This window comes from Augochlora pura, chromosome 3, assembly GCF_028453695.1.
Source record: "Augochlora pura isolate Apur16 chromosome 3, APUR_v2.2.1, whole genome shotgun sequence".
Taxonomy (NCBI): Eukaryota; Metazoa; Arthropoda; class Insecta; order Hymenoptera; family Halictidae; genus Augochlora; species Augochlora pura.
Window position 1 is genome coordinate 11,388,065 of NC_135774.1, and position 19,772 is coordinate 11,407,836.

The 19,772-nt window shown below is 40.3% G+C and overlaps 2 protein-coding genes across 2 annotated transcripts in view; one reads left to right on the forward strand and one right to left on the reverse strand.

Moving 5' to 3' along the window:
* Window positions 1-19,772, reverse strand: part of LOC144478837 (neuropeptide CCHamide-2 receptor-like) — a 175,203-nt gene that overhangs the window by 100,364 nt on the left and 55,067 nt on the right. The window lies entirely within an intron of this gene.
* LOC144478779 (neuropeptide CCHamide-1 receptor-like) overlaps window positions 1-19,772 on the forward strand; it is a 53,963-nt gene that overhangs the window by 30,346 nt on the left and 3,845 nt on the right. The window contains exons 2-5 of the mRNA XM_078197026.1: window positions 13,505-14,009; window positions 16,368-16,560; window positions 18,585-18,718; window positions 19,303-19,476. Of these exons, the coding sequence (XP_078053152.1) occupies window positions 13,656-14,009; window positions 16,368-16,560; window positions 18,585-18,718; window positions 19,303-19,476 (855 nt within the window). The 5' untranslated portion in view covers window positions 13,505-13,655. The remainder of the gene's footprint in view (window positions 1-13,504; window positions 14,010-16,367; window positions 16,561-18,584; window positions 18,719-19,302; window positions 19,477-19,772) is intronic.

Below are 19,772 nucleotides of genomic sequence, written 5' to 3' on the forward strand. Positions count from 1 at the left end.
AAACGCCCGAAACGAATCCGAACAACGTCGGCACGCGAACGCGTTCCAATCCCTGACAGCTTTCGGCCATTCCCGCGGGTGATTCGGAGTACGGTGAAAATTTTCCTTCGAGCCTCCGGCGTCCTGTTCGCAACAGAAACCCGCGACCCCGTGCTGTCGAGCGACTGCATTTTTCGGCGACCCGTGCAATGCTTCGAGCTAATATTTGACGAGCCCCGGCACCGACGGCCCACCGTCGAAAACCCGTTCAACACGCGTCTCCGCGGATTTCGCGGCAATAATGTGATAATATAATTTATGCTAATGGTAAAACATACATTTATTCTGGAAAAGCGGAGCGCCATCGCGATCGGTCGCTCCCAGGAATTTAATATCGCTTTATTGCTAATGCAGGCACAACGGCGTGCGAAATTAAAGGCTGTTGCAATTGAAGAATTTCGAGTGTGCGCTTAATTAACCGGCGCGCGCCGTTCGTTCCGATTCGATGCGGATCTTCATCATTCGCGATTAACAGTTTAGGTTAACCCGTTGGCTCACTCGATATAGAGATTTTAAGTAATCAGTAATATTTTTGGTATTAAGTAAGTAATAAGTGAGCAATTGTATTAATTAATGTATTTATGTCATTTAGAAAAATCGATTCAATTAAAAATATAACATATTTATATATTTATTATTATGCCTATAATATAAATTAAGAACTGTTTAACAATGTAATATATTTATAGTTATATAGATATACATAATTTTTTTAAAATACACATATTAATGTCACATTAATTTTTCCCACTATTCTACGCTTCTTTTAGTAAAAATAATCAATACCATCGATGTATTAAATTAATGAGATGATTTTTCATTCACGACATAAATTCTGAGAAATCGTAACTAATAGTTTGCCGATCAAGCATCCAACCCCACTGCGAAAATATCCCGAATTCCGCAGACTCGCGATATTTCACAAAAATTCGCACGCATCGCACAGAAGTCGATGGTATGCGGGTGCAGTTTTATGAAATTTTCCATACGTTGAAACGACAAACAATATAAAATTGAAAAGCTAATTCCAGTAACATCGACTACTTGCTCAAGACTCTTAATACACGAATATTAAAAATATTATAACTTCCACAAAAATACATTTTCCGAGTTCAAATTTTTCTCTAGTACATGTTCACGGTACTGCTAAAATTAGGATACCACGTACCGGTGATTCTTCCGAGAGAAAATATTTCTTTTTTACGCAGAAAATATATACATTGAATTAACTTCTACATATAGGAAATTCTATTAAAAAATGTTTTAATTTTCAAAGTTTTATATTAAATATTACTGCTAGTTGACATTACAAGCCAACTTTGTCAGCTTCAGTTTACAGAGACATAATAAATTAGCGTAGAAACGAGTTCTCAAATCTGAGAAAATAATTCCGTCATCCGCACACGGACAGCCAAATTATTAAGAATTTATAGTTCTGATAATCGTGGAATTTTTCTCGCCGGCAGAAACGCGAACAGAACTGCAGTTACGTGGTCGTGCTAATCGAGGACACGGTGGATTGTACGAGTAATAATTAACAGCGGGGAAATCGTGCTAGGATCTCGGGACTCGGTAGCGGCAGTGGTCGCGCAAGTAGTAAAGACCGATATTGGTCAGACCGTTCGACCGAACTGTTGACAAAGCCCGCGAGCAAAGAACGGGGCTAGCGTATGCCGGTCTAGGATCACCTTACAAACGTTTGCCGAGTTAATTACGTCTTTTTGCGCACTTATTGCAGCACCGAACCGTTCGACTTTCATGAACAACCGTAGCCGGTCAGTGCGCATTATTGCTGCGCCACTCTTTCGCTCACTGCCCGAGCATCCCCTATCATTGGCCGATTCCCGAACGCTCCGCGCGCAATCGAATTTTTCCGTTCCGTGACTCGGACGTTTGTTCGTCAAGATAATCTCGCGTTAATTACGAGCGAGCTAATGCCGGCGATAAAGCCGTTTTTATATAGAACACCGCCGCATTAGTTTCTTTCGGTGTCGCGCGCATCTCATCATTCCGATCTAAATTGCACTATACCTGCCGGCACGAGGGACTGGAAGAATGATTGACGACAGGCTGTAGCGTAATCTAAAAGTAGTGCAAAATTGGAGGAACGCTACGCCGACTTCGGTCGAGTTTTAATTTCTTGATTGATTAATGGCGCTCTGATCTTTATCCAGGTTTCCCAACTTTTTACCGGCCGCTGTAATTTTAAGGCCTTATCTGCGTTTGCTTTAACAAATGAGGTCTTCAAAATTCTTTCGCTACGGTCGCGAACGACGTGGACTGCGAGCCAGCTGGAAGTCGTTAAGTTGTTTTCCAACAGACTGTACGTAATACTTTAATCATTCCCTCGATGGAACGAGGCAATTTTTCCTTCTCTTGTGTCTCAATTTACTTTCATTCTTCGAAGATCTAAATTCCGTTTCGATTCCGAGGAAATATCTTGTTTCCTCGCATTCGTCCCGAGATTTTCATGATTGAAGAATCTGTTTCGACTGTGGAGAAATTAATAGCGTCGTATAATATATATATTCAATATTAATTCGTATTGTATGATCCCTAAAATCAAATTAAATGTTAATATTATACTCAAACGTTTCTCTCAGCTTTTATTAATAATCCTTGATATAAAGACGTCCGTTGGTTTTGGTTATCGATTTCCTGTCTATACTTTTACGCATTAAATCCTGTTAACACGTCCGCTGTGAAAGCGATACATATGTCTGACGACCACGATTTACGTATAGAATATGAAATTCATTTTCTGAATATTAATCATTATTTGAAATTGTAACACACGGTAGGATATTTACAGAATTTACAGCTTCTCTTTGATAATATTTCTGTGACGTTTTACAAGAGAAAACGATTTACTTAATACGATAATAATGACTGCTACTTTTAGAATATAATTCTCTATTATCATTCTGGAATAATAATCCAATTTATTCAATCATTTTCCATTAAAGAGATACCAAAGCTCGTAGAATTATGAAATGAAAAGTCTAAAATAAGATTATTATATTGTTTTATTATAAAACATTATTACAAAATTATGCAATATCTTTTACAATTATACAAAGCTCATTATACAGAACACATAAAAAACTTAATCACGTGAAATACTGCATAGGTATAAATTCATGTCATTGTGGTTTCGACCAACGTGAAGAGAAAATTAGTTGGAACGTCGAATCATGGATGCATGAGGATGGATGCAGTTCTATTTCAATTCCGATCTGGCAGCCGCAATTTATTTACGAGACCGGCTGCGAGTAGAGCTACTTGGCGGGCTGCAGTCGGGCCATGTGTCCCTCCGCTGATTATTTTGCCGGTGTTCCAATTAGCGGACCCGCGATTCATTCCGCGTAGGAAAAACTTGCGGTGCAGTTAAAATCTTTACGACGTTATCGGCGACCTCGCGTCTTGCGAAACGATGCGCCCCATTCGATCGAAAGATCGCTCCACGATCCCAAACATCTGCGTCCTTACTCCGGATTTAAATCTCGGCTACCATCAAATCGGCTACGCGACAGCGACTCCTCTCCGCTTCGAGGATTCTCCTCCTTATCTGGACCGCGCGTCGTCCTCCTCGAAAACAGAGATTCATGCTTCGTTAAAGAGCTGCCTGTAAATTGTGACTGAGAGAAGATCGCGCTGGTTTATATTCTGTAGCGATCCCGCTGCTACGAATATAATTTGCTTCTTCCGGATACTAAATTCTGTATCAAGGAGTAATATTCGTGCTTCGTTAAACGATTTTCTGGGAATTGTGGTTGAAGGACGGTCACCGCGACTTTAATTCTATGGAGGTCTCTGCGTTTTAGAAGCTCGTTTGTTGAATCGAGAATTCTTGATTAAAATTTACGATTCGTTATAGAGCTGGAAATCGTCATCCAAGGGAGATCACTGTAACTTAACCCTGAACTTTTCATTTTATAAGACTTACTGTTAATATATTTCTGCAAATGAAATTGAATCTTGTGACTGGTGCAACAATTATACTTTTAACAGTTTTTTGAATATGATAAAATTATTTTAATACTATAAAAATTATCCTGGAACGTGGTATTTTATTAACTGAAAACAGAGTTGAGCTTTGCCATTACTAACGAATCAAATTCGATTCGTCACTGTCGAATAAATATTGAATCGAACGCAATTTTATTCGAATATGAATACAATTTTATTTAAATCAAAATTTAACTTAAAGAATACAAATTTATTTGGGCAAGAATTTAATTTAAAGAATACAATTTTATTCGAAAAAGAATTTAATCTGAAAAATACAAATTTATTTGAATGAGAATTTAATGTAAAGAATACAAAATTTAAATGAGAATTTAATCTAAGGAATATAAATTTGTTCGAATAAGAATTTAGTTTAAAAACTACAAATTTATTTGGATAAGAATGTAATCTAAAGAATACAAATTTATTTGGATAAGAATTTAATCTAAAGAATACAAATTTATTCGAACGAGAATTTAATCTAAAGAATACAAATTAATTCGAAAAATAATTGCTTTCAAAAAGATAATAGAATATAAATAATATATAAATAGAATACAAAATTCCTTCCGCATTACTCCTTAGAATAATTCGAACAAAATATTCGACTGCAGGGAATAATAATCTCAATAAACATGCACTTGAAACGATCCGAACAATGCCCAACTCCGCTTCAGAGTTATCCCCGGAGCGCGAAGGATTAAATTCTGACGGACACCTCTGCGCGCTAAAAATTCTCTGCTCGAACCACCGCAGACTGTGCTCGTCAAGAACGAAAGTTCACGGTTCGTTAAAGGTTACGAAATCGTCAACGGAGGAGGATCATTCGGCGACCACCGAAAAACGTTCTCCCCGGCGAACGGCGAATTCCCCGTCGAAAATAAAATTCACACCTCGTCACGGCGCCTCCTTTAAATTGCAAACGCGCCCTCTCTCGAAGCACCTACGCACACCTGCGATAAAAACCCCGACCTTCCCGGCCGCGCACAGCCGAGGCATTTATTTCGTTGCATATCGATCGCGTTGGAAACTAGGGAACCGGATCTCCGCCGGCCTTTTCGTTCCTCGGAGACCGAAAACGGATTCCGCGCGTTGTTACCGTAATTCTCGCCGGTAGAGAATTAATTAATTAATTCGACGGGTGCGTTGTTTACGCATCAGGCTGTAATAACGCTGCGTCAAGCGATAGTATTCGCCATTGTCGATCATGCCGACGATCGAGAAGCCTATGAATCGTCGTCGATACTTGATCCCGAGGAGTATGCAATTATGGTGGATCGTATAGGGAGGAAGCAGAACTGGTGGAGGTATCGTAATTTCCTCGTTTGCTTCGCGAAGACGCCAATTATTCTGTCCTTCGGCGGATTAAGTATATCGGAAACCAATACAGTGTTACAGGAGTGACGTGTATGTAGACGACACTTGCAGGATAATGTGACATTTGAGAAATACACCGGAAATAATTCAGTGCTTTAGAAGATGTACAACGTGCATATATTATCTATAGGAAAGTGCACTAAATTTCTTGGTGAGAAATTTATCTCCTTGCAATGCGATTCCGATAACTTTTTTTCGCCACTAGCAATTCTTACTTCATTTTAATCTTTAAATATTAATTATACCCCAGCCTTTTCCTTCATTTTCATAATTCTGATATCTATTTTGTTCTAATAATCTCTCTCTTCTATTTTCTCCGTTTTTACATTATTTAAATATCTCGATCATCAATTCTTTTTTCCTTGATTCTATTTGATACGCCACTTGTCCAAGATATTGTCAAACTATTATAACTAATTGACTCTCTTCCATTGACCAAATAAATATTATTACTATTAACTATTATAGAAGGTAAGAATTGTATTTCTACGTAAAAGACACGAATAATAACTATATTAATAAATAATTATCTTCGAAATCTTCGTAACGAACCTGACACGATATCGTAGAGCAATTCGACCTATCGCTCGTGAATCTTATTAATCGGCTAACTCCGGTGACCACCCTTGCGCGTACACAGCGCGGCGATCAGCTCCGTCAAGGTCGGATCCCAGCCCCATAGGGAACGCTCGGAAACCTAGAAACGCTTTTCCATCGGTTTCTGTTCAGATTCAGTTTTCACGTCTGCAATTCGAGAGAAAAATCGCCGAGCATGCTCCGGGCTCCGAAAACGACACCGTTCCTGAAACCGAGTCGGTTCGGGATCAAGCGTATTCTCGTCTCCAGCCAGTGGAAACCCGATCAAGCCCGGATCGATAAACGAATTTTAACCATGACCCTAATGATGCTTTGAATTCGCTCGCGCCCCCGATGAACCCGTCTCTCGATACACAAGGCAAAAACGAAAGAAATTGCGGCGCTTTTGGTATCCGCGGCGGCGCGGACTGATAGGCCCTTGCATACGTTTTCGAGCACGTATTCGAGCACGTATCCGCGCGAGCCCTTTTTTCCAGCGTTTGCATACACAAGCTGCAAAGCTACTTGTCGGGCGCATTCAGCTTCCCAGCCGCTGTGCAACGATCAATCTTGATGTTTTCGCAACGCGTTGCTCTTTGCAGAACGCGCTCGTGGTAATAACTGGTGCAAATCTTATTATTTTCCGCCCCGTAATTGATGGCGAAGCACCGTGCTTCACGGAATACACTCGTTTGCTGCAGTTCCGTTATCGGTGCCGGGCCTGTTTCAATATCGTCGATATTCAAACTGCTGTAACACTGCCAGGGAAAATCGTACGAGACCTCAACTTTTCGAAGCGTTTCGAAGGCCGATACACTGGCTTTCCAGAGCCCTCGATTCGTTTTTTCGAAACAAAATTTTACGTAATTGAGGGGAGATATTCAGTGGACGGTGAAGCGGAGATATCCTTATCCGAGGTGAGAGGCGTTGATGATGTTCAAAGTACTGTAACATCGTCGGAAAAAATTCTAACGCGGTCTATCTAGGCTTGTTTTAAACCTTATTTCTTCAATATATAATATAATGAGTTTAATAATGTATAATGAGTTTATTTTGTAAATATCTGTGCATCGTACAACGTGAATTTTGATGAAAATTGAGATTCTTCTGTTTGTGAATTTCAGAACTGCAATCCTATCTCCGAACGTCAAACATATTTCTCTTGATTAAATCTAACTAGGATTTAAAGAGCACAGTCTCATCTTTACAATAGAATATCAGAATTTGTTGTACAATTTTTATTAACTAATAAAAAGTACCACGAAGAGGTCGAGTAGAACGAATACTTTCACTTTTCCATTTTCTACATAACGGAAAAATTTTTCTTCAAGAAACGAATGCAGTGGTTCGAAAGTTGAAAGTTTAAGCTTTCAAACCGATTTAGTTATATTGTCATACGATTTTTTTATAAGAAGTTGTAACAGTTTGAACATTGGCAATTTCTGTACATTGGTGAACAGTGAATTATTTCTCTGCTGAAGAAATTCATATTTCAATTTTACAGATTGATTGCTTTGTTGAACAGGTGCATTCTTTTGCTAGAGAGAACTATTCTTTTACTAGAGAGAAATATTCTTTTACTATACGGAAATATTTCACAGAGCTGTGCGCGACACATTGGTCACGCAAGAAGAACGTTCTGTTCTAAAACATAAGCAGCTTAGGCGCCCCGTACCAGAATAAGAAGAGTAGCTGCACGATCCATCACACGCGGCGTCATATTCCCCAGGCATCATCCTCCCCTCTTGTTCCTCTCCTGATCATCTATGGACACCGAGCACCAATATTTGATACGTCACGATTGCCCCGAAGCTGGAACTGCAATCGCGCAATATTCATTCCGAACGACCACATTCTGTACCGACCGCCAGTCCAGAAATCCCGATGTATCTATTACCTCCACACCGAGCTTGTTCCATACGATTCCAGGATACCGAATGTATCCGCGTGGGCACACTATATAAATCAGGCATATATCGTGCTTCCAGAAGAGCCTTGTACAAGGGAGAAGTGGCACGGGTTCTCTCTCCCTGGATAGTTAAATCCCATGAGTCCTTGGATCACTCTCAGAAACAAAGTTGTGAAATATCCTTTCTAGGTAGCTAGTCGCCAGAAAGACCTACCCTCCCACGGCACTTCCTATTTCCTCCACGTTAAACTATGCACGCACGCGGTATCGATATTCTGAATGAACGTGTAGGCTGCCAAAGTTGAGTCGAGCAACTCGCGGAACTTCCCCGCGTCGTGAATATATCAGCGCGGCGCACTCAGTTCGTGGATCCGACCAGATTTACTTCTAAAAAATTCATGCGAACAACTCTGAGCTGTCGGATGTTGGTTATGTATATACATGTTTTTGGACCGGCCTTGGTAGGTTATGGAAGTCCATTGTATTCATTGGAAAATCTTTTGGAGTTCTTCTGATCTGCCAGACTTTGAATAAATCGATTATTCATATTTTATATTTTGGAAATAGTAAATAATATTTTTATTACTGAGATTTTTGTTCTAGGGTTAACGAACTTGTTAGTTAACTTTCAAGTCGAAATAAAATTCTATTCTTTTGTCACACAATAAATATAAATTGTTCTTTTCCTTTTTAACTTCTTAACCCATCTATCACAGCTACATTAATTAGCGTCTCTTCGTCTTTAACGATTAATAGACTGTGAGATAATTTTTATTCCTCTTGTGCCTATATTAAATTTGCTAATTTTTATTTCTCATGTGTCTACATTAATTTACCCTGATAATAAAAGAATAGAATTTGGTTTCCATTTACAAGAAATAACATTCGTACTTAGTAAACTACGTATGAAAATCTTTGTATGAAAATCTTTATACGAAAATCGATCAAAAAGACGATATCTTCATCATAAAATTAACTCGTTATTAAAATACAAGGGGTTAAAAATAATTGCAATAAAAAAACTTCCAATCATTGCAACTACGAAGGAAATGGTCCAGCAATTGGTTAAATGGGCACAGCATTCACGAAGGAATATTCGCCTGTACCACTCGATCTATCAGAGTCAAATCATCGCAACCAATGAACCCGATTCGCGCGCTGATACCCAGCCCCGTCCCTACGCACTGCAGCAGCACTATATTAAGCCTAATCTCAGGTGTATCGTTATCGCGTACTTAGCCTCAATCGGCGGCGATCCTAATGTCTTCCGGGCCTATTTACGAGCTACCATCGAGCAGATCGTTGCCAAAAGTAACGTCGATTTTGACGACTCGGTTCTTGATTGAAACAGAGTTATAAAACGTGGATACAGTGGACCCTCTGTTATTAAAAGGGTGCTCTCTCCGCACCCCTCGTAGCGTTACACTCTCGTAAAAATCCTTGGCGAAAACACCGGGGTCGAGGAACACGCGCGCGCGAGCGATAACGTTATTTCACAGCAGGGAATTTGCCGGGTGATCGGCAGCCGGGACCGATCGTATTATCGAACAATCAGCACACGGGGAACGTGGCTCGTGATGGATGGGTATGCAGAGACGGGTTCGCTGACGAGTAAGCCTTCGCGAGCACTCTTTGCAGCCCTCTCGACGAATCTCAGCGACGAAGCTCGTCGACGAACGAACCTCGCCGTGCCTACGATATCGTTGAAACGTCTTAGCGGAGAAACGACGCGGGACGTTATCCGCTCGAGGAAATGCTATCAATTGCTCCCGACGAAAGGCGCAACGATTTCACGGAACACGTTCCCGTTTGGTGGAATAAGTTCGTTCCGACTACTTAGCTCGCAGCTGCGCGATTCTACGTGTCCTGCAAACACAACCCTCCTCCCGTTGTCTTCAAGCGGAGGGCCCCGCGAGAGCATCGGGACGGCTGCGTTCTTCTCGGAGACAGCTAAGCGACTCTGCTCGAGAAGTGTTCTTCTTTGATGTCAATTTCTCCCTTTGGTAGACTTTCTTCAAGAAACGCATTACGGAACGGTTCTCTGGATGCCGCGTTCTTTTACTAGAGCGAAGTTTATCTACGGGATACAAACCGTCGAGACTTGACGTGTCTCTAGCACAATGCCGGTAACACTTTGCGGTACACATAAAAGGTTTCGTAAAATTGTTGCGTCTGATTTATGCTGCACTGGGAGCAGCTACTTTATGCTGCTTCTTGAAGATAACATAGTGAGGAATTGTTTCGTTGTACGAGCGCGGTAATGGGGTTTTAACGGAGATGATATATTTAGCAATGTGACAGTAATGAGGAGAGATAGAAAATGGATTCGATAAGAAGAGTTGATAAATGGCACGCTCCGGTTTCGCACGCCACTCTTGATTAATTCTCTGCCTCGACGGACAGGAAGATACATGATATGTGTGTGTCTGAAGCTACACATCTGACTACTACACATCTAAGATATATATTGTGCTATTTATTTTCAAAGTAACCTAAGTCCACGTATACTTTAAGATTCAGATATTCAAGGAATTTGCATTTTAATAAATCTAAAAATTTTGCAAATGTGGTAGCATAATTTTTTCCTGTTTTTAAGTATGATTAAGGTCTGGAAGCTTTGCTGAAATGAAATTATGTATACCATAGTTAGTTCGATGCTTTTGGACTCAGGCCACTTTCAAAATGAACGACTTTTGTTACTCAGACTTTTACTATTATTAAGACTTCCAGTGATTAAATCAGTATACAGAAATTGACACACAGTGGCTAGGAAAGGCTCAGTAATTGACACACGATTCGTTGGAATACAATTTCCTCCACTTTGTCAAATATTTAGTGAGATCTTTACAAATTTTAATTATAAAAAATGAAATACATTTAGACGAAATACATTTCTATGGAATACATTTTCATGAAATACATTTATATGAAATACATTTATATGAAATACACCACCATACAATCGAAATATTGTAAGAATTGCGGCATAGATAAAATGAATTATTCAATTCGTTTAAAGCTTCGATCGTCGCTTGAACGGGCACGGTAATTGACACCCTCTACATGAACCCCAAAATGGAGAAGCCGGTGCAAGGTAACCGGCAAGGCGCGACGTTAGGTAGATCCCCGGAGCCATCTCGGCCAGTAATTTCACTTAACCCTGGCTTAATGCAACAGATCCTCGGAAAATCCAGCTCGGCGGTAGGGTTCATCATCGACGGGTCTAACCGTCGATATGACGGATCAGCTTGGGAAGTGGTCACGGCACGAGTCCCCGGCACTCGTCGTCGCAAGTTATTGAGTCCCGGCGATCTCCGGCGAAACGGTCCTCGGTTTATCTTTCTAGAACAACCAGCCGCACGGTTTCCGCGACCCAGTTTCCCGATCGTTAGAATAGCGCTGTGTGATCAGCGAGCGTAGATAAAATGAAATTTGCGAGGACACGCGCTAACGATACTTTCCCGCGCGAAAAATATGGGTCCTGGAGAGCGTTACGGCCGAGCTAGTCTCGTAATTACGGGGGACACACACAGAGGATAACGCATCGTTATTGTCCTCAAAGGTGGCTCGAACGGGGCTGGGCGCAGCTGCCGCGGCTCGGTAGAAGAACCGAACGAGCCGCGGGAAACTGTGCGCGACGCGACATCCAACCTAGAATGTATCTGCTTGAAGCTCCCGCGGAAACTCTCGGCTACCGTAGAATTACAAGCGTTCGCGCGAGTATCGTGTTTGCGCTATCGTGGAAGCCGCGATTGTAAAGGAAGCGCGATAAAAACCCTCGCGCGCCGGCTAATGAGGTCACGTGGCTGCTTGCGTTTTCCATGCGTTTTTACGGAACGTCTTGCATCCTCCCGTTCTCTCCCTTGCTGTCTCCGTCTCTCTTGCTCTCTCTCTGCTCTCTCTTTGTCTCTCTTGCTCTCTCTATCTATCTCTCTTGCTCTCTCTCTGTCTCTCTGTCTCTCTCTACTACGCTCTCTCTTTCACTCTGTCTCTTTATCTCTCTCTCTTGCGCTCTCTCTTTCGCTCTTTCTCTCTGTCTCTCTCTCTCTCTCTTTCGTTCTGTCTCTCTCTCTCTCTCTCTCTCGTGCTCTCTCTTTCGCTCTATCTCTCTGTCCCTCTCCTTGTCGCTCTCTCTCTCTCTCTCTCTCTCTCTCTCTCTCTCTCTCTCTCTCCAGAATCTTATTGATGACGCCTCTGCTCGATACACACACAGCGCGAGCAACGGAACTCTCATTAAGTCCGCTCGCGTAGCGCCGGATGCGCCCACAGAATCCTTTCCTCGCGTACTTTCTTAATTCATCGGTCAGATACTCCTTTAATCATTCTCCGAAGAATTCGCTCCTGTACCTCCGGCGTCCCCCCCACCGTCTCGACTTTATTATTTTTCTCATTATAAATCGCTGAATTATTCTCAGCGAATTTGCATCGCATTAGAGCGCGTTTAATATCAAACGAGGGCACTCGGGCTAAAATCAATTATCCATGTAATTTGCTGGATATAATTCGGAATATGTTTTTACTTTCGGTTGGAGTGTGAATTATTTTGAATCATTACGTTAATCGTGCGCGTAACGTTGGTGAATAGTTTTTCTGGTAATAATGGGGTTTCTTTAGGGAAAAATCGGTGATCAATTCTCTTTTATTTTTATAATTATTTTTATAATTATTGGTGCTATGGTTGTCTATGTGTCTATCGGAGTTGAGCAAAATTTAATTTAGGTGATGGATGAGAGATAAAGACTAACTGAATTTTATTCGACAACGTGACATTAATATTATATTGAATTAAATATTTATTTAGATTAGAGTTTATATGAATAATATTTTATTCCAATAAGAAGTCGTTGGAATAATGTTTTAGTCGAATAAGAATTTGTTGGAATAATATTTTATTCGATTAAGAATTCGTTCGAATAAAAATAATATATTAATAATATTAATAAGTAGTAATATTAACGAAATATTAATAAAATAATCTCTCCGGTAACACGCAAAACTACCCAAAAAGCAGATATTAAATGAAAATCATAATTAAATCTATCGTACACCTCAATTACATTTAAAACTATTGTCCAACGAAATTACTTTTAATTTAAATAAATCCCTTTTCTTAAAAAACAAATACGTATCTTCCTCCACTAGTTGGACAGATGTCCATAGAAGCAGGTACACAAGAAACGTCCATAAGCCGAGTATTAAAAAATATCGATCTCTTCTTCCTACCTCCGCTGTCTGATCATTGCTCGCACATTCCACTTGCCCCGAGGAAGAAATCCCCACGTGCCGGCCAAATTTACGCCGTATCCCTGAGAAAAGTGTGCCGTATAATACAATCTGGCACGGAATTTCCAGCTTATTCCTTCAAATCCCACACGTGCATCCCAGAGGATGGAAGCCGGAGAGCGTTCGACCGGTTCCGAGCTAATCGCTTCCAGCTAAGCGGGGTATATCCCCCCGACAGGGGACGGTACACGTTCCCAGGAACAGTTAGAACGTCTAGGTCGAGCGTAGTTCAAAAATTACCCGGCCATTTGCCGCCATTCCGCGTCGTTTCGCCGAGAACCTCCTTAACGTTGATTCTTTTCTGATTCGCAGGATCCCCACGATAAGAGCGCCTCGCTCTCTTTCCGCTAGTGAAAGAGGGCTAGGAGAATATTAAACCGGCGAGCCGAGGATCAAGATGCGAGCCCAAAAGTGGTATATCACGATCGTCGGGGAACTATAGGCGGGGGAACGCTGGGAAATCATGTTCCAGTCACGCACGACGGTGTCGCCGATGTCGGTCTCGTGGGCGACGACGTCCACGACGATCCTTAGGGCAGCGACGTCCAGGATCGCGGCGACCGGGCATTACACGAGCATCAGCACCGTTTACGACGTGATCGACCAGACGATCCCGCAGACCGAGGACGAAGAAGAGGAGGAGTACACGCCGTACGAGAACCGGCCGGAGACGTACATCGTGCCGATCGTGTTCCTGCTGATACTGCTGATCGGGCTCACCGGAAACGGCGTGCTCGCGCTAACAATACTGCGGCACAGTAACATGAGGAACGTCCCCAATATTTATGTCTTCTCGCTGGCGCTCGGAGACCTGCTGGCACGTGTTCATTCTTACTCGACGATCCTCGTTCGCGGATTAACTTCCAGCCGGTTTACTGGACCGCGCGCCCTTTTTTATTGGCTCCGCTTGCACCGTGCGATATTTCTACAACCTGGGACGATTTAATTCTGACATTAAGTGGTTTTTATAAAATATCTAAGTTGTCCTCAATTTCAATGTAATATCCGAATGAACCGGAGCTAATATTACTCTTAATATTTATATTGCATTCCGATAGAATAAATACGTTCGATGCTGAAACTGGTCGGGCGACTGGTCCTGTTTTATGACGAGAATATATTTAAATGCTAACGACGATCAGTATTGTGATTATTCTGGTAATTGTTGCACTCTTTGAAGTGTGCTTTTAATATTTTTTATTTTATTTAAAAAATGTATACGTGGAAAATATGATGGATTGAAAAAAGGAACTATGTTAAATCGAAGAACTTTTATACTTTTAATTTTATGGAGTATTTTAATTTTAAATAGTTTTTACTTGATGGATTAATAATGTATACTATATATTATACATATTATATAATGTATATAATATGTATATTATATGTTATATACTTATATTCTGAAAACTAGAACTTCACTATACAGGTAAATATGAGCATTGCTCTTATTTGCACTTAAAATGGTGTCTTATCTTGCATACATTATGTTCAAAAAACGGTGCAACTGGCAAAGGTATAATACAACATCTTTAAATAAGTCAATAAATGAGAATAATGTTTTTTAGTACGACAAGGAGTAAAATTACTATGTCATGACAAAACGCGTCGCTCAATAGTACTGTTTTTATCAACCTAATTTTCCTCGAAAACAAAACCTTAAATTTAGAAAATGTTACCCTTTTCTTCGACTTATATTTGCATAGAGGATCATTCCCTTGCTAGTTGTACCACGATTTTCCAAACACCCTGTTTATATATTTCTTACTTCAAATTAATCATTATTACTAATAATATTATAAATCCTAGTCTAACTAATTATAACATTAATCATCGTGAAAAAAAGAGAGAAAAGTCAGTGAGAATGAACTGTCCCTAAGATTATAAAAATATCGCACTGTGCGCTGGGTCGCGAAGCTCCAACCTGGGACTACTTATAAACTGTTGATAGCCGAAACCCGAACCCGTCCGGGGTTCCACGAAAATTCCCGAGATTTCATTTCTCCGTAGAGTATTTGAAACGGCCTGATTTCACACACCCTTCGCTCGTTCTGCGTGCGCCTTTGATCGGGATCATTTTTTAATTAAACATAAACTGACGAGTTTGTCTTGGCGATTGTTCCTACGGAGCTTACACCTTAATTAAATGTACACTTCGCGAGAACGTCAACAAGAACTTGCGTTGCTCGAACGTCGACGACGATACAGACGACGTTTTAATTGAATAGACGCAAGCGCGATTAAAACGTGCTCGAAGTTTTCGGTACACCGATAGAAGCGTAACGAAGACCATTTGTTCAATTAGATGCACGTTTAGGTAATTATCCATCTTGAGATTTTGTTCATTTGTGATAAAATATGTGAGGTGCGGAGAATATTTCTACAGTACTTTTATCTTGTTATAATTATTAAAAGAGGATAGACATTTCTAATTAACTTATGTTTCTCACAATTATCTTAGATAATTTTTATTTTGCATAAAAATCTATTTACAATAATTTATAATAATTTAGTATGTCTACTATTACATATTTATTATATATCTCTTATATTTTTATTACATTTATTATATATATTTAATATTATATAATAATAATATTACATATATATATATTACAAGAGCAATATGCTAGTTCATTTAATCAGTTGTTTCCTTAACCAATTGCACTCAAACTACGCGACACCATTAAAGAACAGCTGAATTATTTTTCGAAGTATTGCTTACATTTCTAAGCTCTGTAATATTGAAAAATTGTTAAGAATATAACTGTCGTATAGACTCTATAATAAAATAAAATATCTTCATTTTTGAGTTTTTTCCAATTTGAACAAAAATCTGTTTTGTCATCAATATTTAAACACTCGACCAAGTATAGCAATAAATATGAATTTCCCTCTTCTTCCAAGGAATTATCAAAATTGCAAAAGTTCTAATATCGCGAATATGAATGGACATAGATTTTAGATTATTATACTCGTATGAATAGAACAATGTCACAGCGAGAGGATGAAACAATTACGAGACAACGGAGGAACAATCGTCGTGCGAAATCAATTTCTGAAACACGACAATGACGTAGTCCCGGGTCTTGTAGCTTCGTACCCGGTAGGAGCGATAATTAACGCGCCTCTGTACGATTATTCCCTGACACGTCTCTCTAATGCTCCACCGCAGGTGATAATGACTTCGGTGCCATTCACCTTCACTGTTTACATATTGGACTCGTGGCCTTTCGGACTTGTGCTATGCAAAATCTCCGAATGTGTCAAGGATATCTCAGTCGGTGTATCCGTGTTCACGTTAACAGCCCTATCAGCTGACAGGTTCTTCGCCATCGTCGATCCGATGAGGAAACTTCATGCCACAGGTTCAGGTTTCAATTCTTTCATTACCCGATCCGTAAACGTATCCGAACCCTTCCACGGTCCTAAACAATATTTGGGTAGAATTACAGCCGAATTAGTCGAGAAATTCTAATTACGAGGTATAGTAATTATTATTAAGAAATATGATAATTCTAATTACGAAGTATGGTAATTATAATTACGGGGTATAGTAATTATTATTACGAAGTATAGTAATTATAATTACGATTAAATTGTAATTCGTAATTAAATGGAAACAAAATTACAAAATACTAAACAATTGACTTATATTAATTTCGTATTACAGTTAAATTAATACATAAATTATCATTAATAAATCAGAATATAATCATCATTTATTGGACTTGTCTCACACGAATGATAAATAATAAATACTTAAATGATAATGAGTAACAGTCAAAATTATATCGATAAATAAGATATAAATTTTCTTATTTCAAATAATTTAGTTAGACCTGTATAAACAATAGTAATTATTTCTATCTTCCACTGAAACATTTTACCTTTCAAATGCAATTCAAGAATCCATTTAACTTCAGCACATTGCAATCGATACAATCCTTCTTTTTCATAAACTAACAGTACTCCAATTACGGCCTCACTAAATAATCGAGTACGAATTATTAACAGTTGCAATCGTTCTGCAGTGGAAATATAACATCAGGCATATTCCTGACTTCGATACTTCGTTACAAATTACTTCGACTGATTAAGTATCTTGCCACGGCTCTGTTCAATTATCCCTGAACGGAAGGGATTGAATAAACGAATAAAATATTATATATAATTTACGTATAGCATAATAAAATATCGTAAATTAATGGATCGGTCCCTGAGTTCGTGCTTTATATAATTTCATTTTTACTGACATTTTTAAACAAATTAATCACTGCCACAGTAATGAGTAAATAATCGCACAATAAGAGCTATGGAATGACGTTCGAGACATTACGATTAAACAATCATTATGCGGTAAATTATGGACTGTCCTAATACATTGCATCCGCGGCAGGTTAATTTAGAAGTATCGAGCGACGATTACGAGCCAGTTAATTCAGTCGAAAGTGGAGTTTCGGTCGCATGCGAGCCGCATTCGCGGAGCTTAACCCCTTGCCGTACCATCTTCTTTACAATTGCTATAACTAGAATTTTTTCGATCGCAACCAATTTCTTCGAAGAAAGAGAAATTTTATATTTATCGTATTCTTACATCGAATGTTTAAATATTAGTAATAAAAGAATAAAATTTGATTCTCACTCAAAGGAACGGATGAACATTCATACCTAACACCTTGTTACTAAAAATCTCCATCACGAGTCTGATTAGTTATTTGCACTACAATAACGAGACATACTCGTGATAAAGATACCATGTAAAATCTATTAAATATTAATTTCTTTTAAATCGAAATTAAATTGAATTTTTCTGTTATCAACGTCGAGAAACCGAACTAAATAAAGACGATACAAGAAATAAAAATGATCTTACCCCATTAACCTCTTAGGCACGGCAGGATTTTGCGCAAATAAAGTTTTTCGTAACCGAATTACCATTTTCTCATAATATATATTTTTTCCGTATATCTATATATAGTATTAATAACATATATTCTTTTCGTAATATATCGTATATACACACTTTCACTTTAACTGTTTGCTTTAATAAATAATAAAACAATCGAGTAGAGCACGAACCATTCGCGCAAGCCACTATAGTGGCGCGTCGTGCCTAAAAGGTTAAGGAAAATAAGTGCTAATCGTGAAAAGAGTCACAGTGCAAGGGGTTAAAGTACAGCAAGGGGTTAAAGTACGGCAAGGGTTTAAACGCGGCGGCACGGATTCCCAGCGCGTGGACCAGGAAATTTGTCTTCGCCGGAAAAACCCCCGTTTCGTGTGTTACACGATCCCGGGAGAAGATTCGCGAAGCGTAACAATAAAGAACGAGATACCGTGGGGGGAGGGGGACAAAACCGCGACCAACGCACCGCCTTTTTTGCTGTTCTAGGTACGGGGAGGCGGGCGACGCGGTTTACCATAATCGTCGCCGCGTTGATTTGGCTGTTGGCCATTATCTGCGCCATTCCCGCCTCGTTCTCCTACATCAAAAACTTCAGGGTGAATAAGGACGTGAGCTTCCACGTAAGTTCGAGCGTCGTCCACCGCAACGGTGGAATCGGTTTATCGCCCGATTTTCTTACGGGTGCCGCGCCGCATACGAATATTGCCCCACGGGCGATTACGTTTGTTTTTCCTGGCAAGAAGCTGCGGCATCAATATCAACCGGGCCGCCGTACGAAAGCCGACGCTTGTTTTCCCGAGCGGGGAAAATACCTTTCGCGGATATCGATTCTTGCGCCATGCGGCAATCGCCGTTCGTTCCTTATCGATTCGTTGTACACAGATGAAGAATCGCGTTTACAGTTTTATCATAATATTTTCATACTTTCGAATCTCCGTGCATTCTAACAGCTTCCACTCTAATCCACTGTGTTCCACTTTATATTCAATCTTACATTCTACTGTACTCTGCTGCAATGCATTCCACCGTCTACTCTATATTCTAATTTAATTACGAGAAATCAAACGAATGTAATCCCCTAATCTCTGATCTCCGTGAAAGAGAGACAGAGAGAGAGAGAGAGAGAGAGTACCTAGGCAATTTCGCCAAGTGAGGCGAGCTACCCGCCGAATATCAGTAGATTAAAATCGATTGCTTCTTCAAGGTCTGCTACCCGTTCCCGAAGGAGTTCGGCCCGAATTACCCGAAAATGATCCTGGTCGGCCGGTTCTTCATCTACTACGCCATACCTCTGACCATAATCGCGGTGTTCTACATACTTATGGCTCGCCACCTTATGAAGAGCACCAGGAACATTCCCGGGGAGATGCAGGGTCAGGTGAGCGACAATGCCGCGTCGATTTCCACTCGGTGCTCGAGCAACGTCTTCTGCTCGTTAGAGAAAGTCCTAAGAAACGCGAGTGGTCCGAGGCTCGTCGGTTCCCATTGTAGTGTTCGTGGAAGCCTCGAGGGCGGTGATTTATTAGAAACGAATACGATGGGTCGAAAGGAGCGGGAAAGTTTCCGCGCGAAAGTTTCGGCCCGGCCGGTCGTGCGGAAAGAATCGCAACTTCGCGGAGTCTGTGGGGCGGCTGAACGGGGGTTAGTCTCGGGGAAGTTACGGTTAACCGGCGG